Raw genomic sequence first — 26,824 nt, 5'->3', positions numbered from 1 at the left:
TGGGACGTTAAACCCCATAAACCAAACATAAACCAAACCTAACCCATCATGTCTGACCATGGCTGTCGCGCATACGCGCACTCAGTGCACTGGGTAGGAACTCAGAAACAAATGGTGAAGAACATTGCCAGTAACCGGGTTACATTGAGAGAGATGTGCACCTTGTTGTCACAGGCTGGCAACAACGCCATGAACATATCAGCAGACTGATGGGACATTGAAATGAGCTCTTTATTGGGCTGACGTATGCCCACAAAGCTTTGATCAACTTGGCGACTGCAGTAGCAACAAATGTGCTCGATGGTAGTTGAGGAGAACAGAATGACTGCTGCCCTTGGCCATGGTCAATTTAAATCTGATTAACTTTTGAGATAAGGCATGGAAATCACCTACTACCGTATTTACTTGCATAATGATTGCACTTTTTTTTTTAAAAAACTGACACAAATTTAGGGGTGCGATCATTATACTGGGTAAATTTTCTACAAAAACTTTTTGAGCACCGGAAACGCACACAAGTTTCAGGTCAGACTTTCAATAGCTACTAATGATACCCTTGTCACAAGGGCGCGCTTAACTGCGGTTGAGGTAACCGCAGTTATCGCTAACTGTGGTTACTGCTGTCCACACAGCGGACCAAACCATGGTTATCATGAACTGAGCTTGGCGACCTCAGTTTGCGTCGTTATCCGAAATGGTGGAATCTGTGGACGGAAAGTGCCCGCAGGCGTCCGAGTGCGTAAAGCGCATGAGCTGGCTCGCTTCAAGAGCGTACTTTCTTCGCACTAAACCACGATTAGAGAGCAATGCATCGAAATAGGCTGTGCGACGGCGCTTTAATGGAACCTTCAATCCTGTCCGAAGGCGCAGCAACAGCGTACTGCAGCAACGTCCCGCGGTGCTCAAGGTACGCAGTTTACCGCCGTTACGCCGAAAAATGTCCGGTCCCTGCGGCATCGTTAAAGTAGGTGACATGTTCGCAACGCTCGCAGCACCGGATTCCACGAGCTTACTGCAATGGTGCGCCCACAAGCGCGGCGGACAACGGCGCTCTGGTGGGCTACTCCCTAGTTGTTGCTAGGTCTAATATGATTCGCATTGAAGCCACAGCGGACGGCGCTTTTGAATCGACCAACTTATGGCACTGCGATAACCTCGTTGTTTCATATCAAAAAGATATATGCGCGATTTCAGCGACGTCTTGGCAACGGAGCTGGCGTGCAAGCAGATCGGGTCAGCCACGCTGCAACGGCAGCAGCAGCTACGCGGCTGAGAAGATAAAACTAGCTTGTATCGCAGTTATGACTCCTACCGGCAACTCAGTACAGGTCAACGATCCTCGAAGAGGATTCATTTTTGACATTCCCGTACCCCAGGGCTCATTATTTACGAGTACAAGAAAAACATGGTTTTTTGACACTGGTGCCAGGGATCCGCCGTTGAGATGCTTCCTTGGCACGGTCAGCTTGCAGGCGGCGCGGCGATGTATTCGGTGTGGAGGCAGTGCTGCCACCGGACAGTGCCGTCGGACGGCACTCTCGACACTACGCCAAATGCGCTGCAAGATATTTGCAAATGTGGCTTCGCTGCAGATCACCGCGTCACTTCGTTCGTTGCACCGCAACCCAGAACAGTGGCGAGTCTTGTGACAACAGTGAACCATGTTTCGAGATAACCACTGTTAAGTTTTGTAACCACGGTTAAGCGTAACCGTATTTAGACTGCCCATGATGCGTCGGAACGCGTTTGCAGCTGGATGTCTGCAGGTCAACCAACAGGTGGCTGCCGCTGTAACAGTGCGGGACATCAAAACAAAAATGGCGGCTGACAGAGCACGATGGCCATCTGCACGTGCCATCTGTCAGCAGGTGCTGACAGATGGCAAGTACGATCATCGTCAGCTAGACTTGGCACATGACAAATCGCAGCGGAAAGTTCAGCGTGCGATCATTACGCTGGGAATGAAAAAATTTGAATTTTGACAACAAATTCAGGGGTGCAATCATTATGTGAGTAAATACGGTGCATTCTTGAATTACAAAGAAGCAATTGCATATGGCTGCAATAATTGCAGGTAAATCTGGTTGCACCTCGTGTCAAAAAGAGATGAAGCCTCTTGCCAGCGGCTTCGGGCATAAACAAACATTACAGAGCTTTGTGCCAATGTTTCGCTGATGTCGAAACCTGTGTGGCAGAATTTCGCGTCTCTGGCAGTGACATGGCAACCATGACAAGTGCAAGCAGTTGAACAACATGTCATGCTTGTCTTTTTCATCTTGCTTCAGTTTCGAATGATTCCTCTTAATTCAAATATTTTATGGCCTTCGACGGACTTCGAGTTGACGAGGTTCTACTTCACTGCAGTGCTTGCCTCCCAGTGCCAGAGGCAAAAACTCGAGCACGTCGCTCTGCAAAGTAGCCTTTCTGACTTATAGCCTGAACGTATTCCACTGTGGGGGTTATCTCACATGTAAAAATCAAGGACTCTCACTTACTTGGTTGTTGGGACGTTTGTTCAGGCATCAGTTATTTGGGCCGAGGAATTTGTTGCTCCAAAATGTTGTCACAAGCTTGTCTATTCAGTGATAGTTTTCGGTAGTTACAACCGTTTTACCACATTGCGATGCAACAGGCTTCACTGTGATCATTAGGCACTTTTGTTTGCCTCAACTTATGTTGCCACTTTATTACGTTGTAGACAGGCAGTTCGAGCAAAAACCCCGTTGGGAAAGGGGGGGGGGGGGGGGGGGGGGGCAAATTATTGACCATTTGACGTACTTGTGAGACCAAGAAGATCTTGATTATGGTGTGAGGTGTGGACTTCATGAAGATGCAAGAAGAGAAAAGACATCATTCTCGCAATTGGTTAATTGGGAAATGGAAAAAAAAAATTAATGCACTATAGAACAACAGCAAAAGCATGAAATGTAACATCTCAAGCCTGCAAAACCATAAAAGTGTTGCAATCTCCGAAAATGATACTTTCTTGCGGCAGAGCACAACTGATGGCCGGCTTACACAATTTATCTATGAAGCAATTTAGAATGCTTTCATCATTTCCCTCGTGTGCTGATGTGAGGGCACCTGTGTATGCTACGATGATCACCTAAAAGAAAGAAAGAATTGTTTAGAGACCCGCCGCAGTGGCTCAGTGGTTATGGCGCTCGGCTGCTGACCCGAAAGACGCGGGTTCGATCCCGGCCGCAGCGGCCGAATTTCGGTGAAGGCGAAATTCTAGAGGCCCGTGTGCTGTGCGACGTCAGTGCATGTTAAAGAACCCCAGGTGGTCGAAATGTCCGGAGCCCTTCACTACGGCGTCCCTCATAGCCTGAGTTGCTTCGGGACGTTAAACCCCAATAAACCAAACCAAACCAGAATTGTTTAGATTATTTTTGTGCTCCTGGATGCAAATATTCAAACAGGACCTGGTTTGGCCGATGTATGAATATCCACATGTGAAGGGAATCCCATACACAGCACCCAACTGATAGCGCTCATACCTACCTCACTTTCTACTTTACCTAGCATGTGTTGCTCGAAAAGTTGAAAAATGGTTTTTTGAGGAAAGGAAGTGGCGCAGTATCTGTCTCACATATCTTGGTGGACACTTGAATGGCGCAGTAAGGGAAGGGATAAATGTGGGAGGGAAAGGAGAAAAAAAGAAATAGGTGTGGTAGTGGAGGTCTCCGGAATAATTTGGACCACCCGGTGCACTAACATGGGGTGCACTAAGATGGCACAGCACAGGGTGCCTTTTGCGTTTCGCCTCCATCGAAATGCGGCCGCTGCGGTCGGGTTCCAATCCGGATACTTCGGCTCGGTAGATTAGCGCCATAACCACTGAGTCACCGCGGCGGCTAAGCCCATGTTTTCAGCCTTTTTTGAACCACCAGACTAATCTGTCCAGTCTTACAGGAGCGGTGGGAACAGTCTTCGCTCCACAGCTTTCTGCACGAAGCTTTGAAGTGGTGACTTATTATGCATGCAGGGTACATTTTTTTTTTTTTTCAGTGTTGTTTTCCTGCATTCCTGCTTTAGTGGAGGAAACATGTCCTTTGCCCATTTCTTGCTTTTCACATGACCAGGCAGTTATGGTGGTGGTGGATGATAATAGGAAAGCGGTGTGCTTCGTTCCATGTTTTTTCTTCCTGCATCTCCGTAAATTTTGTGTCTTACAAAATAATCACGAACTGTATACAAGACCCAGTTTTCTGTCTGCATGTTTTTCTCGAAGAAAATTACTTGAAGGCAGTATGTGCTTGTTCCTTTTCCGCCATCTTGAGCACTTCGTGCGTGCTTTTACAGCTGCATTTCTTTTTTTCTCGTGCAGTAAAAGATGACAGCGGAACCAAGGCCCTTGTATTTGACACCCCAGATGCGGGACCGATACCTGCGGGTGTGCCTGAAGCATCGCCCGGTCACGACCGCATGGCCACCTGGTCGGACATGTACATTGCGTACGCCACCATCCCGGGTTACAAGGCGCTCAAGAACAGAGTGATCGGCTCGTGGTTTCTGTCGGCCGTCTACACCGTCTTCTGCGAGAATGCCTGCACCATGCATCTAGAAAAGCTCATGCACCGTGTCCAAGACAAAGTGCTGAGCCGCTCTTCCCACGATGGCGACAGGCAGACACCCAGCATGGAGCTGCAGGGTTGGAGAAAGAAGCTGTACTTCAACCCGGGACTCTTTGTGGAGCGTAGGCCTGAGGAAGCCGCTGCTAAATAGCTGACCCTTGGTGATTGGGACGAGAGTCTTGGAGTGAATGCGTTGGGGTTACTCATTTTTTGGTCTCACAAGCACCGGTACTGTGTATCAGTTCTCTGCACTTGATTGTTCCAGTGCCATCTTGGTCTCGGTGTAATTCGTCGCCCTCTGCTGTCCGTCGCCCTATGGCCCGATTCACCGCTGTGCCTCCGAAACCCTACTGGTGCTACCACTACTTGCCATTGCCACTGCTGGCATTGATGAACTGCATGACCAGCAAAGAGTAGGATGCTGCACAGGTCTGGTTGGCGCATAATCGAGGAGTGCTACAACACGCTGCCTGCACAAGCAGGGTGGCTTCAGTTGTGCCACTAAAATCCGGCCATTTTTTTTTCATGCCATCATGCCTCGGAGTGGCTGCTTAAGTATTGCACATGACTGCAGTGACAGTTAGGTTTGCTGGCAAAGCAGAGGACTGGCTGTGAGTAAACCTGTCTTTGCATCAGCTGCTAGTGTGATGAGATGGCGCTTCGCATCTGAAAGTCGATTGCAGCAGTGTCTCAAAGCTTCTTCTCATGTGGGTCTAAGCTGGTTCCGCCGCCGCGGTGGCTCAGTGGCTATGGTGCTCGGCTGCTGGCCCGAAAGACGCGGGTTCGATCCCGGCTGCGGCGGTTGAATTTCTTTGGAGGAGAAATTCTAGAGGCCCGTGTACTATGCGATGTCAGTGCACGTTAAAGAACCCCAGGTGGTCGAAATTTCCGGAGCCCTCCACTACGGCGTCTCTCACAGCCTTAGTCGATTTGGGACGTTAAACCCCATAAACCAAACCAAACCTAAGCTGGTTCCGTGGCTGCCGCATGCACTAAGTGCATTTTGCAGCGACGAGAGGAGTGGAAGCTAAGTTACTGTGGCAGTGTCGCGTTTATGTGCCTGTACAGTGAGGTCGAATTGCTTTAGGTGGTGATGCTCTGTGCAGTCTTTTTCTGCTGCATATTTTCGTACCTGTACTGCTGTTGACTTTCCGTGGCTTCGGTGCAAAAGATTGCGTTTGTAACGTAGAATGTGGTGCCTTAGATAACCATACACCTTTTCGTCTTGAAAGCCTAGTTGCTGCCGTTGAGGAACTTTGCGTACTTTGATACACTGATGCCTCGCATTCTAGCCAGTGCCTTCCTTCATCACTGCTCCACAGCCAGATCCCTTGCCTTTGTGAACACTGCCCCATTGCATTTAGACCTTGTGGCTAAAACTGAGACTAACGAGATTGACCCGAGACTGTTCTTTGTCGATTGTTGTGTGTACTACTGCCAAGAAAGAAATAACAGTCTCCTGATATGCTTTCTGTCAAAAAGAATGGCAAGTATTTCATCTTGTTGCTGCCCGCTGTTGCTGCAATAGCTTGTCCTGCATTTTCTGACAGAGACTGCGAGACTGTCCGGTCTTTGCAGACTGCAGACTAGCATTCCATCTTGACATCCCCGAGCTTATCAGGCTCTTCCCAACTTACCGCAATGCTAAGCTGGCTCAGTGATTATGACATTCAGCGGTTCAGCATGAGGTTGCATGATCGAGTCCCGGCCACAGCAGCCACATGAGGCGAAATGCGAAGAGGGCTGTTTGCTGTGCGACATCAGTGCGTGGTACAGAAACTCTGGTGGTTGAAATTCAATTGCAGCCCTCCACTATGGTGCCTGCTTCTTTTGAAGCGAAAAGCTTCACTAGGCTCGTCAACACGGGATCTGGCGTGCGCCATGATCAATTTTAGCCACAGCTGCACACGCGCGAAACCGAGCGACGTCACGCGGAGCGCAGGTGGCCGCTGCTGCCGCAGCTGTCGTCGCCGCTGCGCGCTGACTCCGTCGTCTGAGTGTCGCCGCTTCTCCTCCTCGCCACCGTTTTACCCTTCGCCATCCCAAGAGGAGTAGGTTCTTTCGCAAGGCATTGCGAGAACGCGTGAGTGGTGGCAGCAGCCATAGAAGAGGCGGCCATCCTCGCCACCGTTCGACCTTTCGCCGCAGCCGTGCGCAGTGCCCATTTGAAAGGAGGGGTATATAAGGCGCACTTGCCCATAGAACAGGCGCAGACACTCGCCATGGAAGGAGAAGAAGCAACAGTCGGACGGTGCAGAAACACCGATCCAGAAGTGGTAGTTTGGGAGTTGGCTGAAAAGCTGCGAGAGCTTTTCGCTTCGAGATATCCAGGCTTAACCTTAGCTAAGCCACAGCCAATTTTTTCTTAGCTCTGCCTCCTACACAATTATTGTCATTAGTTAGTGCTAGTTGGCACTGATTGTTTAGGACTCTCTGTTATGATAGTGCCCATTTTCCATCCTTTTGTCTTTGTCCTTCATGTGCTGTTGCACATAATGTGTCATCAGCTGTGTTGCTGCAATCTCGACGCCTTGGTTCTTTTGTTCCACCTTGCAGGAGCAAATTATATCTTGGGGCACCTTCCTGAAGCAAGCAGGAGTTGTGCTTCTTCCGGTGCTAGCTCTCGGTGCTCAATGTACTTATGACCAATTCCTGCCTAATTAGGAATGCCTGTGTATTGGATTTGAAATCTGATATTTGTGCCAGCGATAGCGCTGCTACAAATATTATATTAATATAAGAAGATGCAAATGTACAGCTGTGTTTTTCACTAGTGGGCTCAGTGAACGCAGGATTTTGATTGAGGAGCAAAATTGGCGAGTTTTATCAAGAGTCATTGTTTCGTACATGCCTGTCCATCGACTAGGTGATGACATTTGTACTTGCATCCTGAAAATTTTAACTGTAATTGATTTACTTTTGCTTCTGCATGTGGCGTGCCCTTTCATTTCTTTCTGTGCCATATATTGGTTCTGTTTGGGAAACTGTTTATGGTAGTTGCCAAACAGCATGGGTTGTATTGACCGAGCCATGCGCACCATTCCGTGCCAGTCTCTATGCCATCACAATTTGAAATCGAAGTTTGTTGGTTGGGTAGCACAGAATGTGGTGTCTGCCCATAGCAACGAGGCCAATGCAGTCAGTGACTAAACGTATAGCTAAGAACACTATGGGCATGCGCTGCAGATTTTATCCTGTGCAAACTGTATCTGGGTGCTGCTGTGTAGAAAGCGTGGACTCCGCTGGCCACGCACATTACAGTTTGTTGGCGGCAGAAAGCATTTGACTAGTCTTCATCACTAATGCCCACAAGTACAACTTCCAGTCAGCTTGCTTTCGTCTGTGCAGTAGTTTTCAGGTCGTGGAATAAGGTCTTGTGGCAATTTAGTACAGGTGGTACAGTTTTGGCTGTTTTGCATAAACTGGTCTTCCTCGTGGTAATGGACGTGACACTACTTTGTAGTAAGGTATTTGTCTGGGCTAGTCGGTACATGGTTCAAAGCTGTGCCTTCAGTTTGTACTTTGTAGTGTTCGGTCCATAGACATTCACATTGACATAGTCTCGTCTAGTATTTATTGACCTACATATGTTTTTTCATTGATATTAATCTGTTTTGATTTGCACTCAGCTTATGCAGAGCAGTGCGGCCATTTTTGTTTGACATCCCGTGGTAGGGGTGGTCTTTGTTATTCGAAATTGGCTTGCAGTTTTGGACATTTGCACGAGACTCTCTGACAGCTGTCTTGGTTCCAGAGATAAGCTGAAATGCATATCGCTTCTTTCAAGACTTGTTTATACCTGTGCAGAAATGCTGCTACAAAATATAATTTGCGTGTTTCATTTCTAGCTATCCCATGCTAGGGCTGTGAAGGGCACCAAATTATTATCGGCACATGGCGGGTTGCTCACAGGTGTAATATGCAGTTGCTCTTATACGTGGTACCATGTATGTACGTCTTTACTTCATTTTGCCTCAAATTTTGTTTTGCACGACTTGTTATGGATTACTTTTCTGTTACCTGTTTGTTTGCTTCCTTCCAGAAATTGTTCACTTCATGTGCTCTTGCAGTGCCAGGTTCATTGATGGATGAGCCCTAAATTATCTGAAACGAACAGTATCAATCTCGGGAATCTCGTGCAAAAACAGCTACAGGAAAAATTTCGTGAAATGCATGAAATAACTGTGATTTGCTCACAAAGCTGACCTTAGCTTTCTTTGTATGACAAGTGTGAACACAGCTGTGTATTATGATATTTCTTTTTAATTTGGGGATTCAGTGTCAGTTTAGTACACCTCCGCTTGTTACTTGTCCCCATGTGCAGTCTTCTTTTGGACCTCTTATCTGTGTAGACGTGGCTTGCAATATGTGATGGAAGCTTCTGACCTGCAGAAATGAAAGTATTGGTTTGGTTTAGTGGGGTTTAACGTCCCAAAGCGACTGAGGCTATGAGAGACGCCGTAGTGAAGGGCTCCGGAAATTTCGACCACCTGGGGTTCAAAACGTGCACTGACATCGCACAGCACACGGGCCTCTAGAATTTCGCCTTCAAGAAAGTCAGCCGCCGCGGCCATGATCGAACCCGCGTCTTTCAGGTCAGCAGCCGAGCGCCGTAACCACTGAGCCACCAAATGAAAGTATTAATCATACCATTAAATGCAAGGTGGGAAAATGTTTTAAACTTGGTGCATCTGAGGGCGTGATTTTAAGTGCGTGTCATTGCTGCACACTGCAGATGCAAAGGCATGTGTGGAATGTAATCTGACAGCATGAGTATCACTAACACCGACGTTTAGTCAGCGTAACTAGGATGCTCGTCACAATCTCATACACACATATCGTTGTGTCATTACCATTTTGTAGAAGACTTGCTGCGGTGGCTCAGTGGTTATGGTGCTTGGCTGCTGACCCGAAAAACGCGGGTTCGATCTCGGCCGCGGCAGCCAAATTTTGATGCAGGCGAAATTCCAGAGGCCCGTGTACTGTGCGATGTCAGTGCACGTTAAAGAACCCCAGGTGGTTGAAATTTCCGGAGCCCATCACTACGGCGTCCCTCATAGCCTTAGTTGCTTTGGGACATTAAACCCTAATATACCTATAAACCAAACCAAACCATTTTGTAGAAGGGTGCCCCTGGTGTGGTTGCGCTTAACAGCCTGGATATGAATTCTTCCACATTAGTATGTAATACATAATGTGCTAAGCCTTGTTTATTTTCCCTGTTCTATTGTAGAAAAGCCAATCTGAATTCTTTTTTGTATGAAATAAAAAAAATGGAATGTTCTTTGTTTTCAGGTCATGTCACAAACAAATGTTGGTTCATTGTACTTATTCAGTGATGTATGTACTAAGCCTAGCGCAGCTCTATATGCTCCGACAGGAAGCATATAAAGCTTGCATGTAGAGCTATACAAAACATATATGCTTCGATAGGGAGCATATATAGGAACTGTGCCTGAGCATGCCTGTGTTTGTCAAGGTTTTGTTTCAGTTTTATAACGTCTATATCTAACGACATTTTCACTATGTTTAAAAGCTCTTGACAGTCTAGCTCATCTTTATTTGTTTCCTACTTGTACTGTTTACAACAGCATGGGTTCACATTTGTCACTTTGTTGTGTCAGTGGTACTTCGCTCACTTAATTTGTTCCTTTGAAATTGCTCATTCTTTTTTACTGTTAGCTCTAGTGTATCATTGCTTGCACTTTTACTTCCTAATCCTAAATTATTCAGCTGACTGTCACGTGCCTGCAGTGCAGTGTACTGCCACCTTTGAAACATTTTATTTGTAAAAGAAGTGCAGTTGCAGTTTAATTGCTCAATGTTACTTGCTCAATATGCCAAGCTGTACTGTGCCGCCCATTTTGGTATATAATGTGCTGAAGTACTGAATGCATTGCAGTTTTTCGTTTATGCGAGGCTTTTGTACAAGTGTTGACATCTGCCAGAGTGCCCTGCAGTCAAGATTATTCACTGCGGCAAACTTTTTACCCTAGTCCCGCCTTTTCAGGTGTAACGGATGACAATGCTAATTGCATCACAGTTCTATTATACATATAAGTTTTCATAGGCACCAAGCTGGTAGTCTATTGTGCTTTTTAATGATATGCCTTGTGATGGTGCATGACAGGTGGCCTAAAGCCTTTTAACCTTTTTAAACCGCTTTATGTCTGACTATGAGTGAGTAGCAATATTATTCAGTATACAACAAACAGATTCGTTGATAGCTCATGATGTGAATCAACACCACAGAACATAAAGCAAGTTTTTCCCCTGCTGCTGTGCATCACTAATTCACATCGGTTTGTTAAAATAAACTTGGAGGTTAACAGGACAGAGTATATCACCACAATATATACGGCTCTTTCTGCTCCTTACGTCTGGTGTTCTTGAGTTGGTTGTACAGATTTACTTGAAGTGCATTTGAGCAGTACTTTTGCTATGTCCTAGAGTGTAGTGCAATGTACTTTCACAATTTGTCTGTGTGGATGTAGGCGATGTTTTTCGTCATTTATTAAAGGTGTGAAAGGTAGGCATTATTTGCCATTTTAATGAAAAGGCCTCTCAACAAAAAGGCCATGACTGCTGTGAAATTTTTGCTGGAATGCCTGGAAAGACTATTGTGCCTTATTACGGATGTTAGAGATGTGTGAGGTTGAAAAATAAAACGTTCAACGTTTGTTTCTAATCTGTGGTGCAGGTGTCCTCGTGCCATCTTTGTATGATTTCCTAACAAAGCTAGAATCGTGTCTAAAAAATAAAATAAGATGTTTGCATGTGAGCATGCATGCTGGTGCGTGCTGTTCATGTGCAGTGTTGCAGGATTTTAGCAAAGTTCGTGCCTACTTATGCACTTTTAGCATACCGTGTACCATGTTATCGTTACCGGTACCGGAGTAATGGGAGCCCGCGCACAGCCAATGCGCATGCGCAAATCACCTTGACAGCTCCAGATGGCGCCAGATACCCGGCAGCTGTGTGTGCGCCTGCAGCATTGGGACCAATTAGCGCATGCTAACCGGCGGTGGGCGGGCTCCTAGTTCTTCAGTAAGGGTGACGGTGACGCGGTATGCTAAAGGTGTCCATTTTAAATACATAGAAGATGCTGATCTATGTAAATTCACTCACTATCCGGTACGCTCAAGTAGCTGCCCGTGTCGCTCATTCAACATTGGCTAAATGTGTGCAGACTCATCATCAACATGTTGACTCCACAGCGGGTCATCAGTAACTCATGTCACGCATGCAAGCTGTGTGGCCAAGAGCACCGCCATGCGATGAAGCTGCACAGTAGCTCAGTAAGTTTCAGAGCATGCAAAAAGAGCACATGCAAGGTGGCTATTGCCATCTGTTAGTGACTCAGAGAAGCTGGTATCATCAGTGGCTCACTGTTGGGTCACGTCCCAGCAATGAAAACTTAAAGATGGACCACCGATGGGCTGCTACACTCTAGGCTTAGGGTTCCTAAAATGCCACACTGAGCGTGTCAATCTAATGCAGCTCACAGATTTCTGCATGGTCATAGAAGTTGGTACTACAGGATCAGCATCAACAACACAGAAGGTTACGCATATGCCACAACTTCACCCGCTTCTGTGTGCTCCCTCCTCGCATGCTGCCTCACTTTAACAACAGCTCAGGAAAACTGAAAGCCATTGTGGATGTTCTGTGCACTCAGAATTATCGCGAGAGCCACAAAACCTTTAGAGTTCCTAAGAATCATGCTGCACTGACAAATAAAAAAAAAAGTGGCAAATAAATACTATTCTTCATGCGCTGTATTCGGCTGTTATGTTTCGTGACCGGTACTTTTTTTTTATGGGTTAGCGTTGTATCACTATGTTTATGGTTTCATGTCATCACGAGCTTGTCCGCACGATTACGTCTGAATGAATGGGTTTATGTGAAAATGAATGGTACCATTGGATAGAACATCAAAAAATCTCATATGGGAAATGGGGGTGTTGAGGTGGGTTAGTTAATTAACTAGCGCCGAAAATGTCCAACAAGTGGGCCGAGTTTGTATGCACACTTACGTTTGAACGAATGGGTATATGCAAAAAAGAATGTAGCCATCGGAAAGAGCATCAAAAAATTTCGTATGGGAAATTGGGGGAGTTGAGATGGGTTGATTAGTTAATTAATTAGACCCAAAAATGTCCAAAAAGTGGGTGGTTTCGTGTCATCACGAGATCCACACGATTACGTCCGAGCGAACGGGTTTAGGCGAAAAAGAATGGTACCATCGGATAGAACAAAAAATGTAGTGCGGGAAGGCGGGGGGTTGAGGTGGGTTAATTAGTGAATTAATTAGAGCCAGAAATGTCCGAAAAGTTCGCGAGGCTGAAGCAAAAGTGGCGCCATATTTAAAACGCCGGAAGTGTGGCGCTACGTGACCGGAAGTGTGGACGAAGTCAACGCGTGGCGCCAAATATGAAAACGAAGCATGGCGCGAAGTTTGAAAACTCAGATGGGCATATGATGGAACTTGATTAAGTGAGACAATTGTGGTATCGATAACTGATCGATAAGTGACCGACATCCGATTTGAGGGTCTCAACTTCCGGCCACCAGCCTCAGTAGACATGAAGAGTGTGGAAGTGTTACGTCGATGTCTTGGTGTGACGTCATAAAATGTGACGTCATGCTTACGCATTTCTCCAATGAAGGTGCCGCAGTGATCTCTAACGTTCTTGCTCCCACGTTAACAGCGAAGTGCTATTGTATTAAACAAGCCAGAGGAACCGATATCCTTGTGTATCTTGTGTGCTGAAGAAAGTATCATTGCAGGGCGGATGTTGTAGTGTCTGTCCGAAATGCACGAGCCAAAAGTGCGGAGCATGATGCTCTCATTTAGACAGTGCCTCACATGCATGATTTCATCTTGAGTGGCTACAATCGGAACAAGGTGCTGTTTCTGCCCTTTTGCTGTGGGGAGGGCAGGCCTCTGTCAGGCGCTACTAGGCGCCTTTAGCTTGCTCTCCCTTGTTTGCAGTCTCTGTACTGGCCAAACAAAACCAATAAATGAAATGAAATGAAATGAAATTGCAAGAAAGGTTTGCTTCTACTCAGTGAAGTACCTACCTTTGAAATGTGGTGCAACAGGTGCATAATGCAGTGAAACTTGAGGGGTGTAAGTACTGGTCAGAACGTAGATATTAGCTCATTGAAGAAATCCTGATTAAAAACTGTACAACAAGATCACAGGCAAAAAAGCTTATGGGTCTACTCGGGCTCTCCAATCGGAAAATCCCCCATTGTATTTTTTTAACCAATTCGAATGCCCAATTGGGACGCCTGCTCAAAGAACCACAATTGGCTATCAATTGGGGTTATAAATTATAAAATTTCCGCGGATGTTTTTGAAACCAATTTGAAGCACCAGTAGGAATAGACTGGATATTCCAATTGAGTGCTTCAATGTGAACGCTTGTACTGCTGGCACCTATAATTAAGTGGCAGCAAGCGAGCCAGGCATGCATGCATGACATGTGATAAACAACAAGCACAGACCCGAAGAGGTGACACAACACCAAAAGTGTGTCATCTTTCTCTGAACTCTTCTTCAGAATTATAAACCCCACTTATGGGGCCCTTCTCCAAAGGCGAGTAGCGCTTGTCTGTTGAGTGAAGTTATTTCATTCATTCAAGGCTGTTGGGGCTGATGATGATGATCGTGGATACTGGTGACGCAATGGCATCTTTTGGACAAAAAGCGCCGTGCCGTAAGCTATATTTTTCGTCTACACAAGGTGGCGTCAAACACTCATATATAATGCATTTAATCCCAGACATTCCGAGCACCAGGCCAGGGGAAAGTATGGACCCACTGTACTACTAGGTCAAACCGGCTTAACGATTTGTGTGACTTTTGACCTTGATGGTGACCTTGGGCAAACATAAATATTGGCGTGACCGTGATTCGAATCCGCGGCGGCGCAAACAGATCAGCTTCGCCGCCCACTGCACGAGAGCACTATATATATATAGGCTATCGACGCAACCGATCACCCATTATATTAATTAAACTGCAACTCACTCTCGCGTTGAGCCTTGTACATCGCCTTCTTCAATTTCAGCTAAATTCAACTGTTTTATTTCCATGCAATGTGTGGAGGAGGCCGAGGTAAAAAGCTTCACGGGAGCAGCTTGAGGAGCTCTCGACTCACTTTACAAGCAACATCACAGAAGCAGCGCACGCACCATTTCTGATATAGTACAGAATATCGACATTCAATATCGATATTCTGACAATGCACGCGAATTGCGTGAATGATGCATGAAATGATGAACTGAAAACGTCAGCCGCGCCGTTTGAGATACTTAACACCCTTGGTCCGTCGGCGCACATTATCTGAATTGTACGTAATGCTGTAACATAGACATGTAGTTTATTTTGAGATATCTTTTAGATACAAAGTAACAGCAGGATATATGCACCAATAAACCAGAAATTCATTGCCACAGCTCTGCTGTTACCATCGCTGACCAGCAGCGCAACCAATTTTAACATGACACAACAGCCAAGAAAGGGTTTACGAAAATCAAAGTAAAGCGCGGCGCGCGACCGCGCGCAGAGCAGGCGGGGCGGACGACTATAAATCCGCCCACCTCCCCTAGCGGACACGATTTTGGACCGGTTCACATTGAAGCAGATTCCATGCGAACACCCCGCGCACCAGCGTGTTCCGGTCGTCCGTTGTCATGGAGATAACTCGTACACCATTCGCTATGAACTTAACTAAAGGACAATATTTGCGCTACAGTCTGTAATTCTCCCCGCTGCAGTATCACTCATCGAGCTCGCTGATGTTCGCGCCGCTTCGCTTGTGTGCGCTGGTTTCCAAGGGCCGCTGCGCGAGCACCAGCGGATGGATGGATGGATAGGAGCGCCCCCTTTGAAACGGGGTGGTGGCAATTGCCACCATGCTTAGGTTTTCTTTATTTTTGTTCAACTGTGTTGCCAATTCTCATTAAGATTCGCCATCTTCTTTACCTACGGTTTCTTACACTTCTAACCTTATATATGCCACCTCCTGCTTTTCAGCCACCAATCCTCCAATCGCTTTTTGCTAACTTCCACTGCAGATTTATTTACGTGATTAGTGTTATCTTTAAACCCTAGGGCCTCAGGAAGAGTGGCTGCGCCTGCATCGACCTCCGGATGGATACCATCACATTTGATTATGAGGTGTTCAATTGTTTCCACAGATCTACCACACACTGCACATGTGTCATCTTCTTCGTTAAATTTCTTTTTTTAGCTGCGTGTTCTAAAACACCCTGACCTAGCTTCAAAAAGTAGGGCACTGCCTCTTGAGTTATCATAGAAAATTTCTTTCCTGATCTGCCTTTTCCAGCGCCATGTATGGAGAGTCGCCATCTACTGAGAGGCTGTTCGCTCCGGCAGACATGAAAGGTGCGCCATCGTTCGTCCCGAGAGGGGGCCTGACCTTGGCTGAGCTTGAAGGGGAGAGTGCCGGAACCAGCTGTTCTCTGGGTTTGTACGTCAGGAATAGAGCTTTCGCTCTGAAAGAACAGACCTGTCCTCTCAATTCGTTTCTCTCTTTAAGTACTCACTGAATGCGCCCCGTTGACGAGCCGTCGCGCGTTGACTACCAAGGTGAATGAAGAGCGATTGCTATAGCATCACAGCAGGCCACAGTACAGCTAGAAATATCTTATTTAAATCACTTGAGAACAAAAGGTATTCGTATTTAAATCGCGTAGGAACATAGAAGCTTTGTATTGCATCTACATAGCCTATAGCAACGGCTTGTGAAACTGAGGTCAAAGAAAAAAATTCCTCAGGAGGAACTCGCGGGGCATTAAAAAATAAAGCTAATTTTGTTCTAACATTATATATATTTCATTATAGATTGCAAGTTATTGCCTAGGTGGTGGCTTCAAAGCCGCCATAGTCTTCCATAAATTAAGCGATAAAATTCCAATCAGGAAGGGTGTCAGACAAGGACACACGGTCTCGCCAATGCTATTCACCGCCTGTCTGCAGGAGGTATTCAGGCCTGAACTGAGAACCGTTGGGGATTAGAGTCAGAGGATATCTTAGTAATCTGCGATTCGCTAATATGTTGCCTTGATGAGTCACTCACGAGGTGAATTGCAAATTGTGATCTGACAGGCAGAACAGCATACTGTTGGTCTAAAGTATTGTTCGACAATCCCGAAAGGCAACAGCAATGTACCAGTGGTAGAGTGGTGCTGGAAATGGTGAGGAAATACATCGACTTAGGGCAGGTCGTGACTGGACATCCGGATCACGGGAGTGAAATAATAGTGGGTGAAGCCTACTTGGCAGATTCTCTCTGATTAGGAATGAGTTTATTAATATCCCTCGAGAGTAAAGTATATAACAACTATATCTTACCGGTACTCAACTATAGGGCAGAAACGTGGAGGCTAACGAAAAGGGTTCGTCAGCCTGAATTGAGGACTAAGTAGCAAGCAATGGAAAGGAAAATGATAGTTGAAACGTTAAGAGACACAAAGGGGGCAGAGTGGGTCAGAGAACAAACGAGGGTTAATCACATCCTAGTCGATATCAAGTGGAAAACAGCTGAGGTTTAGCTTTGGTTAAAGCGCGCAAGTTGCGTAAGCAAGCAGCAACTCTTTTGCCCGAGGCGAACGCGGGTATTTATTCCCACTTCCCCCCCCCCCCGCCCTCCGCTTCCTCTCTCCACATTCCGACACATGCTTCGAGAGCGCAGCGGCGGCGGCGCAGCGACGGTCCGGCCGCCCGGTGGAGCGCGGCTGGAACGGTTGCTATGGCAACGACACTCCATCTGTGTGACCTCGCTGCGGCTGGAGGTCAACCGTGGCCACCGCCGGGAGCTACGCGACGGCTCGAAACCTGGCGCAGTATTGCTTACGCAATAAAATGGGTTTATGCACGGAATTTAATAGAAAGGCAAGGTAATTCCGGTTGTAGTTAAAGGGCAACTGCAGCACTTTTTTGCGAATTTGGCGATATTCAAGGATGCAAATCTTTATAGGCTGCAGGTAAAGCATGCCGAGTATTTTTGCACTAGCATTTAAAATAGAGACGTAATCGACGATCGATTTTCGCGCTTCTCCTGAATGCACCAGAGGAGTGCGGAGAAATTCAGCGTGACGTCACGGAAGGTATGATTTCAAATTATCGCTGTCATCAGCCACATCCTGCCCTGATTCGTTATACGCTGCCAAACAACTCTTGGCAGGGTTCGCCTTAGGTGGCGTTGTTTTTTTTTTCTTCAAAGCAGGATGTTGTGTGTTGGAAATGTACCGATACCTTCAATGACGTCATCATGAGCCCCCACTTGGCGTTGTGCGCTGCGGAGAAGCTTGAAGGGCGTCCAGACTTTAATCGATGATTACTTCACTATGTCAAGTGCTAGCCTAAAAATATTTCGCTTGCCTTACCTGCAAGTTTCACACATTCGACCCTCTTAAGCGGGTTTATTTCTAAAACCTATGCAGTTTCCCTTTAAGGTGAACAGTCTAGATTTCAAAAGAAGACAAGCGCAGCAAGAGAGGGGCGGGGATACGGTGGCCGCAGCTGGCACAGGACTGGGTAATTAAGTAGAAAGATGCATTTGTCCTAAAGTGAAAGTAGTAGGCTGATAGTGATGACAATGGACGAAAACAGCTTTAGGCGCCAATATATGTTCCGTTGGGAAATCACCAGAAGGCTTATCAGGAGGAGGGGGTGATAGAAATCTTCTTTTTGTCATAAAAATGTCCGTGCTCACATGAAAATTTAATGAACAATACGTACGGCCGGCTTTTTATCGCAGTCGAGTTTCTTGTTTAAGACAATAACATCGCTGTCGTTCATTATGGGCAGTTAATCCGCCTGCATGTCCAAGTATATGAAGCTCAATACCTGTGAAAACAATGAACAACGAAATACAGACCGCACTCGATGACGTACCCTGGTATTGGCTGCTGCCTATACGTAGGCTAACTGCCTGTACACGGGATGTTGGCACCTATGTTTGCGTATTATTTCATTGTTCCTTCGCACACTTAGCGAGGAACTCGGACTGACCCATTACGACTGTGTGGGAAAAGAATGTAATTTTATGGCCTTAAATTCTTCAATATATTGCAACTGTGCTTTTCGTAGCTTCCCGTATACAGGACAGTAATTAGACGAGGTGAAGTGTAGAGGTTCAAGAAGGTATGTTGACTAAATACTTGTACTAAACGAACACCCGTTCACGCGCATTCGAATGATAGGTTCATCGGAGTGCACGAATGCAGAATTGTAAAGGTTGCGCTCCAGCCACTTCCACGCACTTTCTCTTGTGGCTTTGAGTCGCCATTTCACGTTGATTATTAAGATTTCCGCCAATAATTAGTCATCTAGTAAAGTTCGCAGAGGACAGCATTGAAGAATTCGAAGTTTTAGAATTTCAGAACGCTGCAGGAGTGCCTCTAGAGGGTTTCTAGATTTTAGGCTTTACCTGCGCTCCACTTTTAGCAACTGGCATGGACAACCCTACCTTCAAAACGAAGGCGTAAGTATTGCCTACTGCTTGGCACCAGCGCATCCCACCATGACAGAACCAGCACAGCAGCTTGGACATGCTGGTTACTCATTTGTGACTGAACAGCTCAGTCTTTCTTCGAAATAAAAATCAGTTGTAAGTCAGCGTTTGTCTCTTGTCTTGTTTTGCGCTCTTCCGTCACACATGACAGAACGCTAGACGAGCATCTAGTTGGTTCAAAAGACAAAAGAGTGTTTAGATTTGTAGATAATTTTTTGATCGTTGTCGACAGTGGCATGGCCGACCATGCCTCCGTCTACTTCAGTTAACCTTTTACATGCCCGAAAACAAGAAAAAATTCTTGCTAGATATCTGGTTAAGTTTTGAACAAGACCACATTGCTCAAGCTATGCACTCCGAACTAAGAAATCATTGTTTCTGTCTAGTTAGGCTCATTCTAAACTGGCTAAAAGAAGTATTGTCAAAATTAGTTTTAAGATGGTATATAGACAAGTCATGCGGGCACAGGACGAACAGTAGTTTCTACGAACAGGTCAAACAATTACAAGAAGCTGGCTATCTTAATGCACCCTTGGTGTTGCTAGTCGAAAGTCTGGTCACTAAAAAACATTCCCTAGGTCGAAGCCCGTCTGAGAACTATATAAGAGTGGTCCTGTATCTTGACGAGATTTCGCATAATCTGAAAGAAACCTGGCAGCGAACTGAAGTTCTAGTAGTGTTTTGTGCACGTCATGAACTTGCATAAAGCGTCATAGAGCAGCAATAGGATGACTGATCTTTTTGCCACTAAGAAGCAGACATGCACAAAAAATCACCAAACGAAACGTTTGACCGTGTGGAAGGGGTTGTGTATGCTTTGCCATTGTCGTGTGGAAAATTCTACACAGGCCACATCGGGAGATGTTTTAAATGAGAGGCACAGAGTTGAGAACAATACACCGGACAGTAGAGTGCAAGCCGGATATGGGTGCCGTCCGCTTTTAAAAAAATGTAAAATCGTAAGCAGGAAGAAAGAAGAAAGAAGGAAGAAGAAGAAAGAAGGAAGAAAGAACGATGAACACGTGACATCGTGGTAGCCAGAAACTTGAACAAGCAGATTAGTGTGTGGATGCGCCATAACAGGGTGTTTCATCTAAGACTGCACAATTTAAAAAAATAGGCTTTTTTAGTTAGAAGAGCGCTTTTTTCGGAATAGCATTGTCAGCGGTGTAGTACATCAAGATACAGCTAATACGTGCTAACTAGCAGGCTGGTTAATAATTACTGAATAATTAACTTTTTAACTATTACTATCAGGCTCCTTAATTACTGACAGGCGTGTAGCTCTCTGTATAGCACTCCGTAAGTAATATCCATATCAATTTTTAGAATTTTGAAAAGGCTGTTACCCTCAGCTAGCGCTGTGGCCGATCAAATTTTGGCTACATCGCACCAAAATACATGCGCTTTCGAGAAGCCTGCAGGCAAAGCAACTCCTCTAGTGCACGTAACTCGCCAAAGTAGCCAAAATCTGTTGGGTCATAGTGCCGACTATAACCGCAGCTTCGAGATTCTAAAAACTTATATGGATATTAGTTACGGTGGGCTAGACTCCTCTCAATAATTAAGGAGCCTAACAGTAATAGTTAAAAGTTATCTATTAAATAATTATTAACCCCTTAACACGTCTTAGCTTTATTCTGAAGTACTACACCGTTGACAATGCATTGCCGAAAAAGCGCTCTTCTAACTCAAAACGCCTATTTTTAAAAAGTATGTAAAGACTTAGGTGAAACAACCTGTATAGAGCTCTCAAAGGGAGTGATTGATTTTCTTCAAAGGTATCTTTTCCGTTGGGGGAAGTTTCTGAACTGGGAAAGCTGGGGCCCGTCGGTTCCCTTGGACAAACTTTTCTACCCGAAACCGCACTGGGGTCCCATGTTTTGCTCGGAGAAAGTTTAATAGACGAATTCTCCGATGGAAGCCGCCACTCGACCATACCTAATAAACACCCTTCCTTGTGGCCCCTATAAAATAATCCCTTGGTGGTCCACAATTCCCACCTTTGGAATATACCTTACAGAGTGACGGTTCTCACACTGACCCTGTCTCGTTCACGGCTGCGCTTAGAGTCCTGCTAGATTTTACTGCAGTTGGTGTGCCAGGTAAAGGAGTCCATCTTTGTTAGTAGTTCTAAAAAAAAGCGATCACCTGGTGCAGCAAGTCTGTCGGCTCTGATTGAAGTAGAAGAGCAGCCAAGTGGCGCTGTGGCAGCTGTCGTGGTGCCAGGGTTGTAAACTTCAGTGTTAAATTTCTCCGGCACCGCACTTAGCAGTTCGGTGCATAATCTTAAATCAACCATGTGTAATACAAGCGAGCGCTTGAGCGAGAAGTACTATTTCGTGGGGCTGAAGCTGGAGCTCTGTGAGATCCATCAGCTGTTCAGGGTGCTGTAATGAAAACGGCGCTACGAACGAAGACAAAAGTAGAACAGACAGGACAGGACCAGTTTCTGTCCCGTGTGTTGGGGTGCTGGCAACTGTCAGGTTGCTGGCAGTTGATATAAGCGACAGGCAACGATGACGACGACGCTATGCATGGTGAACGGATCTGATCAGGTCTGCATTATCTGATTCGTTTTGAAAGCAGCCGCAAGACGCGTGTGGAAACTAGGCCTTAACCTGTGCTGCGCAGTTGCGGTACCGTCGCAAACCTTGACGGAACGGTCCTAGAGATTCCATATGGAAGAAACCTTAAATATAGAAAATTGGCTGTGGTTTAGCTCTGGTTAAGCATGGAGTGAAGCGAGAGCTGCGCAAGCCGCCCACTTATACAGCTGCGACACCTCTCCCCCTCTCCACTCCCCCCCCACCACTCGGCACGGCTGTTGCAGCTCGGTTTCGCCGGCGCGCCGCGCCGCCGGCGGGGGAACGCGCGCGTTCGCACGGGGAGTCAGACGTGCTGCTCGTCGGCTCCGGCGATTTTCAGCCGGAGCAGCGGAAGTTTCCGCCTGACCCTAGCAAGATCATCCCCAACGTGCACCGAAAGCTGTCGGGAACATCTGGACACCAGTTTTTTCCAAGGTGGGCCCGGTTAAACCCCTTTTTCGGGCAACACATGGCCCGATCGGGCCGGTGGCGCGGCTAGGCCTAACGCCCGAACCGGTACCCGGCACATCGGGGCCTCTGGCCACTGACGCCAGTATGGCTGCTACTCAAATCTCCTGCCGAGGCTACGACCCCGAGAACATGCACTGGACAACGGTTAACCCAGCGGCAACCGAAGGCCCAGTTTCGGCAACGGTTACCCCAGCGGCAACCGGAGGCCCAGATTCGGCAAGATTTCGCAGCGCCGCGTTGAACGCCGCAGTGCTGCGCCGAGCGCAAGACCAAGCCTTCAAGCCGGCGTCCGTAGACGCGGCCGGCGTTCACGCCGGAAACCAGCAGTCACCCGCCCCGCGCGCGGCGGGCCGCAGTCGGCGACTTCTCACGAAGTGGAGACCGCCTGTTATTCCCAAACCTGCTCCAGACGACTACGTCGTCGTCATCAAGCCCCGGACCCGCGTCTCGTTGTACGAGACTTTCCAGGAGACCGGCTACGGCCGGGCGTTCACGGCTCTCCTGGGCACGCAACCCGCAACAGACCTTACCATAATACCGGTAAGAGAACAAAACCTCATTATTGTTCAGACTGCGAAACCTGAGCTAGCCGACCGTATCATCGGCGAATTTGAACTTAATGGACCCGACGGGAGGGTCCCCCTTGTGGGCACCTGCGCCAAGACGGCAAGGACGTCTGCTACGGCGTCATTACCGTCCGTAACTCTGAAACTACGGACTCGCTCCGTACTAAGCTCCAATGGCGCTACGGCACCATCGTGGAAGTGCGAAAATTTGGGACATCCAACAAAGCAAGACTGACTTTCGCCGGAACAGAGAAGCCACGTTTCGTGCACTACGACTCGGAGCTTGTACAAGTTAGGCCTTACCAGCGCACCATTCCAGCCTGCCGACATTGCGGTGTGGTCGGCCACCGCGTGGACGCCTGCCCCGGCCAGAGGCTGGACCGGTGTGGCCTGTGCGGACAGCAGGCTCTACTCGTTGAGGGGGTGCGGGCCCCTCACCAGTGCAACCCAAAGTGTTCATTGTGCGGCGGGGCCCATGCCACGGGGGGCCCTGCGTGTACGGCTAAATATCGCGCTATCCAGCCCCTACATGCCGAGCGTGGGCGTAAATCGAAGCGGAACCGACGCAAGCGTGGCAAGCGTCTCCCGGACAAGCTGAAGGCCAAGGCTGCCGACCAAGCCATGGACCAGCCTGTGAATTTCTCTACCGGGAGCCAGGGAAAACCTCCAGCTGCGCCACCGCCGCCTCAAGCCGGTGCAGCGAAGCCCCTCGGACCTCCCCAGAACGGCGGCTCCAAGACGTGGGCAAACGTTGTCAAGCAACACTCCCAGGTGAGCGGCGCGGGCAGGGCAGCTTCTCCCTTCCCTCCCCCTTCCCAATCCCAACCACGGCCAATCTCTGCCGAACAAAAAGAAATATCTGCTCTCCGCGAGCAGGTTGCAAATTTTCAAAAGCGTCTCGCAATAGCGGAGGCCCGCCAAAATTCCCCCAACCACACCTCTGTCTCACCCGCAGCAGAGGCAATGGAAAGCGACGCAACCCCTTCAGGACAGGCTGCGCATGCCCTCACGGCACTCGAGGCGAGAGTGAGCGCGCTCGAAACTCAAGTGAACAACAGAATATCCGCATTGGAAACGTAAATCAATGCCACACTTACGGCGGCACTCAACAAAATTAGCCATCTTGCGGCATCTATCCCAAACCTCATAACCGCTCAGTTCGCTCAACTCACCCGCGCTCCCAAGCGCGCTGGCCCGCTCAAAACCTTCGCAGGCCGGCAGCTCAAAGCGTCTAGGCGTCGAATCGCCGGAGAAGAAGAAGAGGTCCCCTGTGCCATCCTCAGTGTAGAGAACGCTCCTCTCTTTGGAGCCACTGGCTCTCAAGCCTCCTCTCTCCAAACTCACAACTCTACCCTTGATCATGGCGGGCACCCCTAGAAATAGGAAGCATCCGCGAAGCAATTCGATCCCTATTCAAATTGTACAGTGGAACTGTCGCGGATTCAAGGCACGCACAAAGCGAGCCGATCTACGCCTTTTCCTTACAACTTTCCCAGAATTACCTGCTGTGGTGGCCCTTCAGGAGCCAGGAAATGGCGCCACCCTTGCCAGTTACACGGTGTACCAGCAGGATGCGCAGAGCTGCCTCTGCGTACATAAAAATTACACGGCCTCCCAGGTTGACCTGGATCTTAGCGCTAATTTCTCCTATGTAATGGTGACGATCCTTCCGCTACGCAAACAGGACCCCCCATTGCACATACTCAACATTTACTGTCCCCCAAAGCTACCAAATGTTACATTCGCAGATATCTTCAGCCGGGCTTTGAAGGTGGCGAATCGGGATCCCCTCATAATCGTTGGGGACTTTAATGCTCCCAGCACCTTATGGGGGTACACACGTGAAGAGAAACGCGGACGCAAGTTGGCGGAGCTTGTTTCCACACTGGGCCTTACTCTTCACACGGATCCCGCACAACCCACTCGTATAGGTAACTCCGTTACACGCGATACGTGTCCGGACCTCACCTTTACGAAAAATATTCGCTATGCAGATTGGAGGAACACCGAGGAATCCCTCGGTAGCGACCACTGCATAATTACCACTACAATCCATACCAAGCCACTCACAAGACCACAGGCCAATGCAAAACTACCCGACTGGACCAAATTTAGGAGCAGCTACACCAATCCTCAATCGATAATGGACCAAGGATACTCAACGTGGTCCCAACACATAGTATCCCACTTGAAATCAGTCGAGCAAAATGTTCAACTCTCAGAGGCGAGCCCGGCGGTGGATAACCACCTCCTCCACCTCTGGGAGGCACGACACAGCCTAGTCCGCCGCTGGCGTCGTCAAAAACACAATCGGAAACTCAAAATTCGCATCGCGGATATCACCCAACAGGCGGCACAATACGCGGCCCAACTCGCCGACTCCAATTGGGTGCACCGATGCAACACTGCAGCTCGGCAAATGTCGAGTCGGAGTACGTGGCGCCTCTTCCGCGCCCTTATTGATCCGGCACAAACCCGTACTGAGACACAAAAACAGCTTCAAAGGGCTATACATAACTTCACTGGAGACACGGCCAAACTGGCCGATGCGCTCCGCGACAAATATTTGAGTATACACCAGGATCCCCGTGGTCAGGCGTACTCGTATGCAGGTTCCGAGAACGTGGATTTGGATCAACCGTTCCAGCTCCATGACCTAAAAGCGGCCCTGGCTAAAATGAAGCGAGGTACAGCACCAGGCCGGGACAAGGTGACGGTAAAGCTTATTGCCAACCTCCCAGATCCCGCCTACGAAACTCTCCTCGATTACTTCAACACTATCTGGATTGGAGGCACACCACTCCCCATAGATTGGAAAACGGCACTAGTAACTTTCATTCCCAAGCCAGGTAAAGCCATTAACACCGACAACCTCCGGCCCATCTCCCTCACCTCGTGTGTGGGGAAGCTGATGGAGACTATGGTCCGCGACAGATTGTCGGCTTTCCTGGAACAGCAAAACATTTTCGCAGACACCATGTACGGTTTCCGCCCACACCGGTCCGCACAAGATGTCCTGTTGCAACTTCACAAGGAGATTCTCGACCCCGTCGAGCACCCCAGCAATGATAAAGTAGTCGTCGCACTTGACCTGCGGGGGGCTTTCGACAATGTGACCCACGAGATCATCCTATCCCATTTGTCGCAAACAGACTGTGGGCGCAATACTTTCAATTATATCAAACAATTCCTTACAGATCGCCAATCCTATATCCGGCTGCAAGACACAGAATATGGCCCATATCAACTTGGCACACGAGGGACCCCACAGGGAGCTGTCCTCTCGCCATTACTATTTAACCTGGCCATGATGAAGCTCCCTACCCAGCTGGCAGAGGTCGCCGGTGTGCAGCACGCTCTGTATGCGGACGACATCACCCTCTGGGCAACACAACAATCGGTTGGAGACATCGAGACCAACCTGCAACAAGCGGCAGCTATTGTGGACGAATACGCTCGTCGCTGTGGTCTTGAATGCTCCCCGAGCAAATCTGAATTTGTGCACATACGCCCCAACTCAAAGTGCACAACCAAAATTGCCCTTTCCCTACTTAGCGGACCGATACCTGAACACGAGGAGATCCGGGTACTGGGGCTTTTCATTCATCATAGGCGCAAGATAGACACTACCCTAAACAAGCTACGTAAGGTGGGGGACCAGGTGGGTCGGATGCTCCGCCGGGTGTCCAATAAAAGGGGGGGACTACGATGCAAAGATGCCCTGCGGCTGGCGAATGCATTCGTGACCAGCCGGATTTTATATTCGGCTCCCTACCTCCACCTACGCAAATGCGATGAGAATGCCTTAGAAGTAGTTCTCCGCAAGATTTATAAGAGAGCGCTCGACCTCCCCATAACGACGTCCAACAAGCGTCTCCTCGGTCTGGGGATGACCAACACCTTTGGGGAGTTACGAGAAGCTCATCTTAACAATCAATACTTGCGCCTAAGCAAAACACCTGCGGGGAGCCGCCTTCTGACCCGCTTACACATATCCTACGCAACACATACAGAAGAACGGGTCCGCATCCCTGAAGCCTGGCGCTTTGCACTCTAGGTGCGACCCCTTC

General features: G+C 47.9%; 1 protein-coding gene across 3 annotated transcripts in view; it reads left to right on the top strand.

Annotated features, from left to right (window-relative positions):
- LOC149362812 (caspase-7-like) overlaps nucleotides 1-4,916 on the top strand; it is a 52,557-nt gene extending 47,641 nt beyond the window's left edge. For all 3 annotated transcript variants that reach the window (XM_089573253.1, XM_089573251.1, XM_089573252.1), the window contains exon 6: nucleotides 4,331-4,916. In XM_089573253.1, coding sequence (XP_089429379.1) covers nucleotides 4,331-4,728 — 398 coding nt within the window. In that variant the 3' untranslated portion in view covers nucleotides 4,729-4,916. The remainder of the gene's footprint in view (nucleotides 1-4,330) is intronic.
- Nucleotides 4,917-26,824: the final 21,908 nt, after the last annotated feature.

Source organism: Amblyomma mixtum, chromosome 2 (assembly GCF_055824585.1).
Source record: "Amblyomma mixtum isolate Tamu chromosome 2, ASM5582458v1, whole genome shotgun sequence".
In the NCBI taxonomy this organism is placed as follows: Eukaryota; Metazoa; Arthropoda; class Arachnida; order Ixodida; family Ixodidae; genus Amblyomma; species Amblyomma mixtum.
Note: the sequence above shows the minus strand (reverse complement) of the source record. Positions and strands in the feature narration are given on the sequence as shown.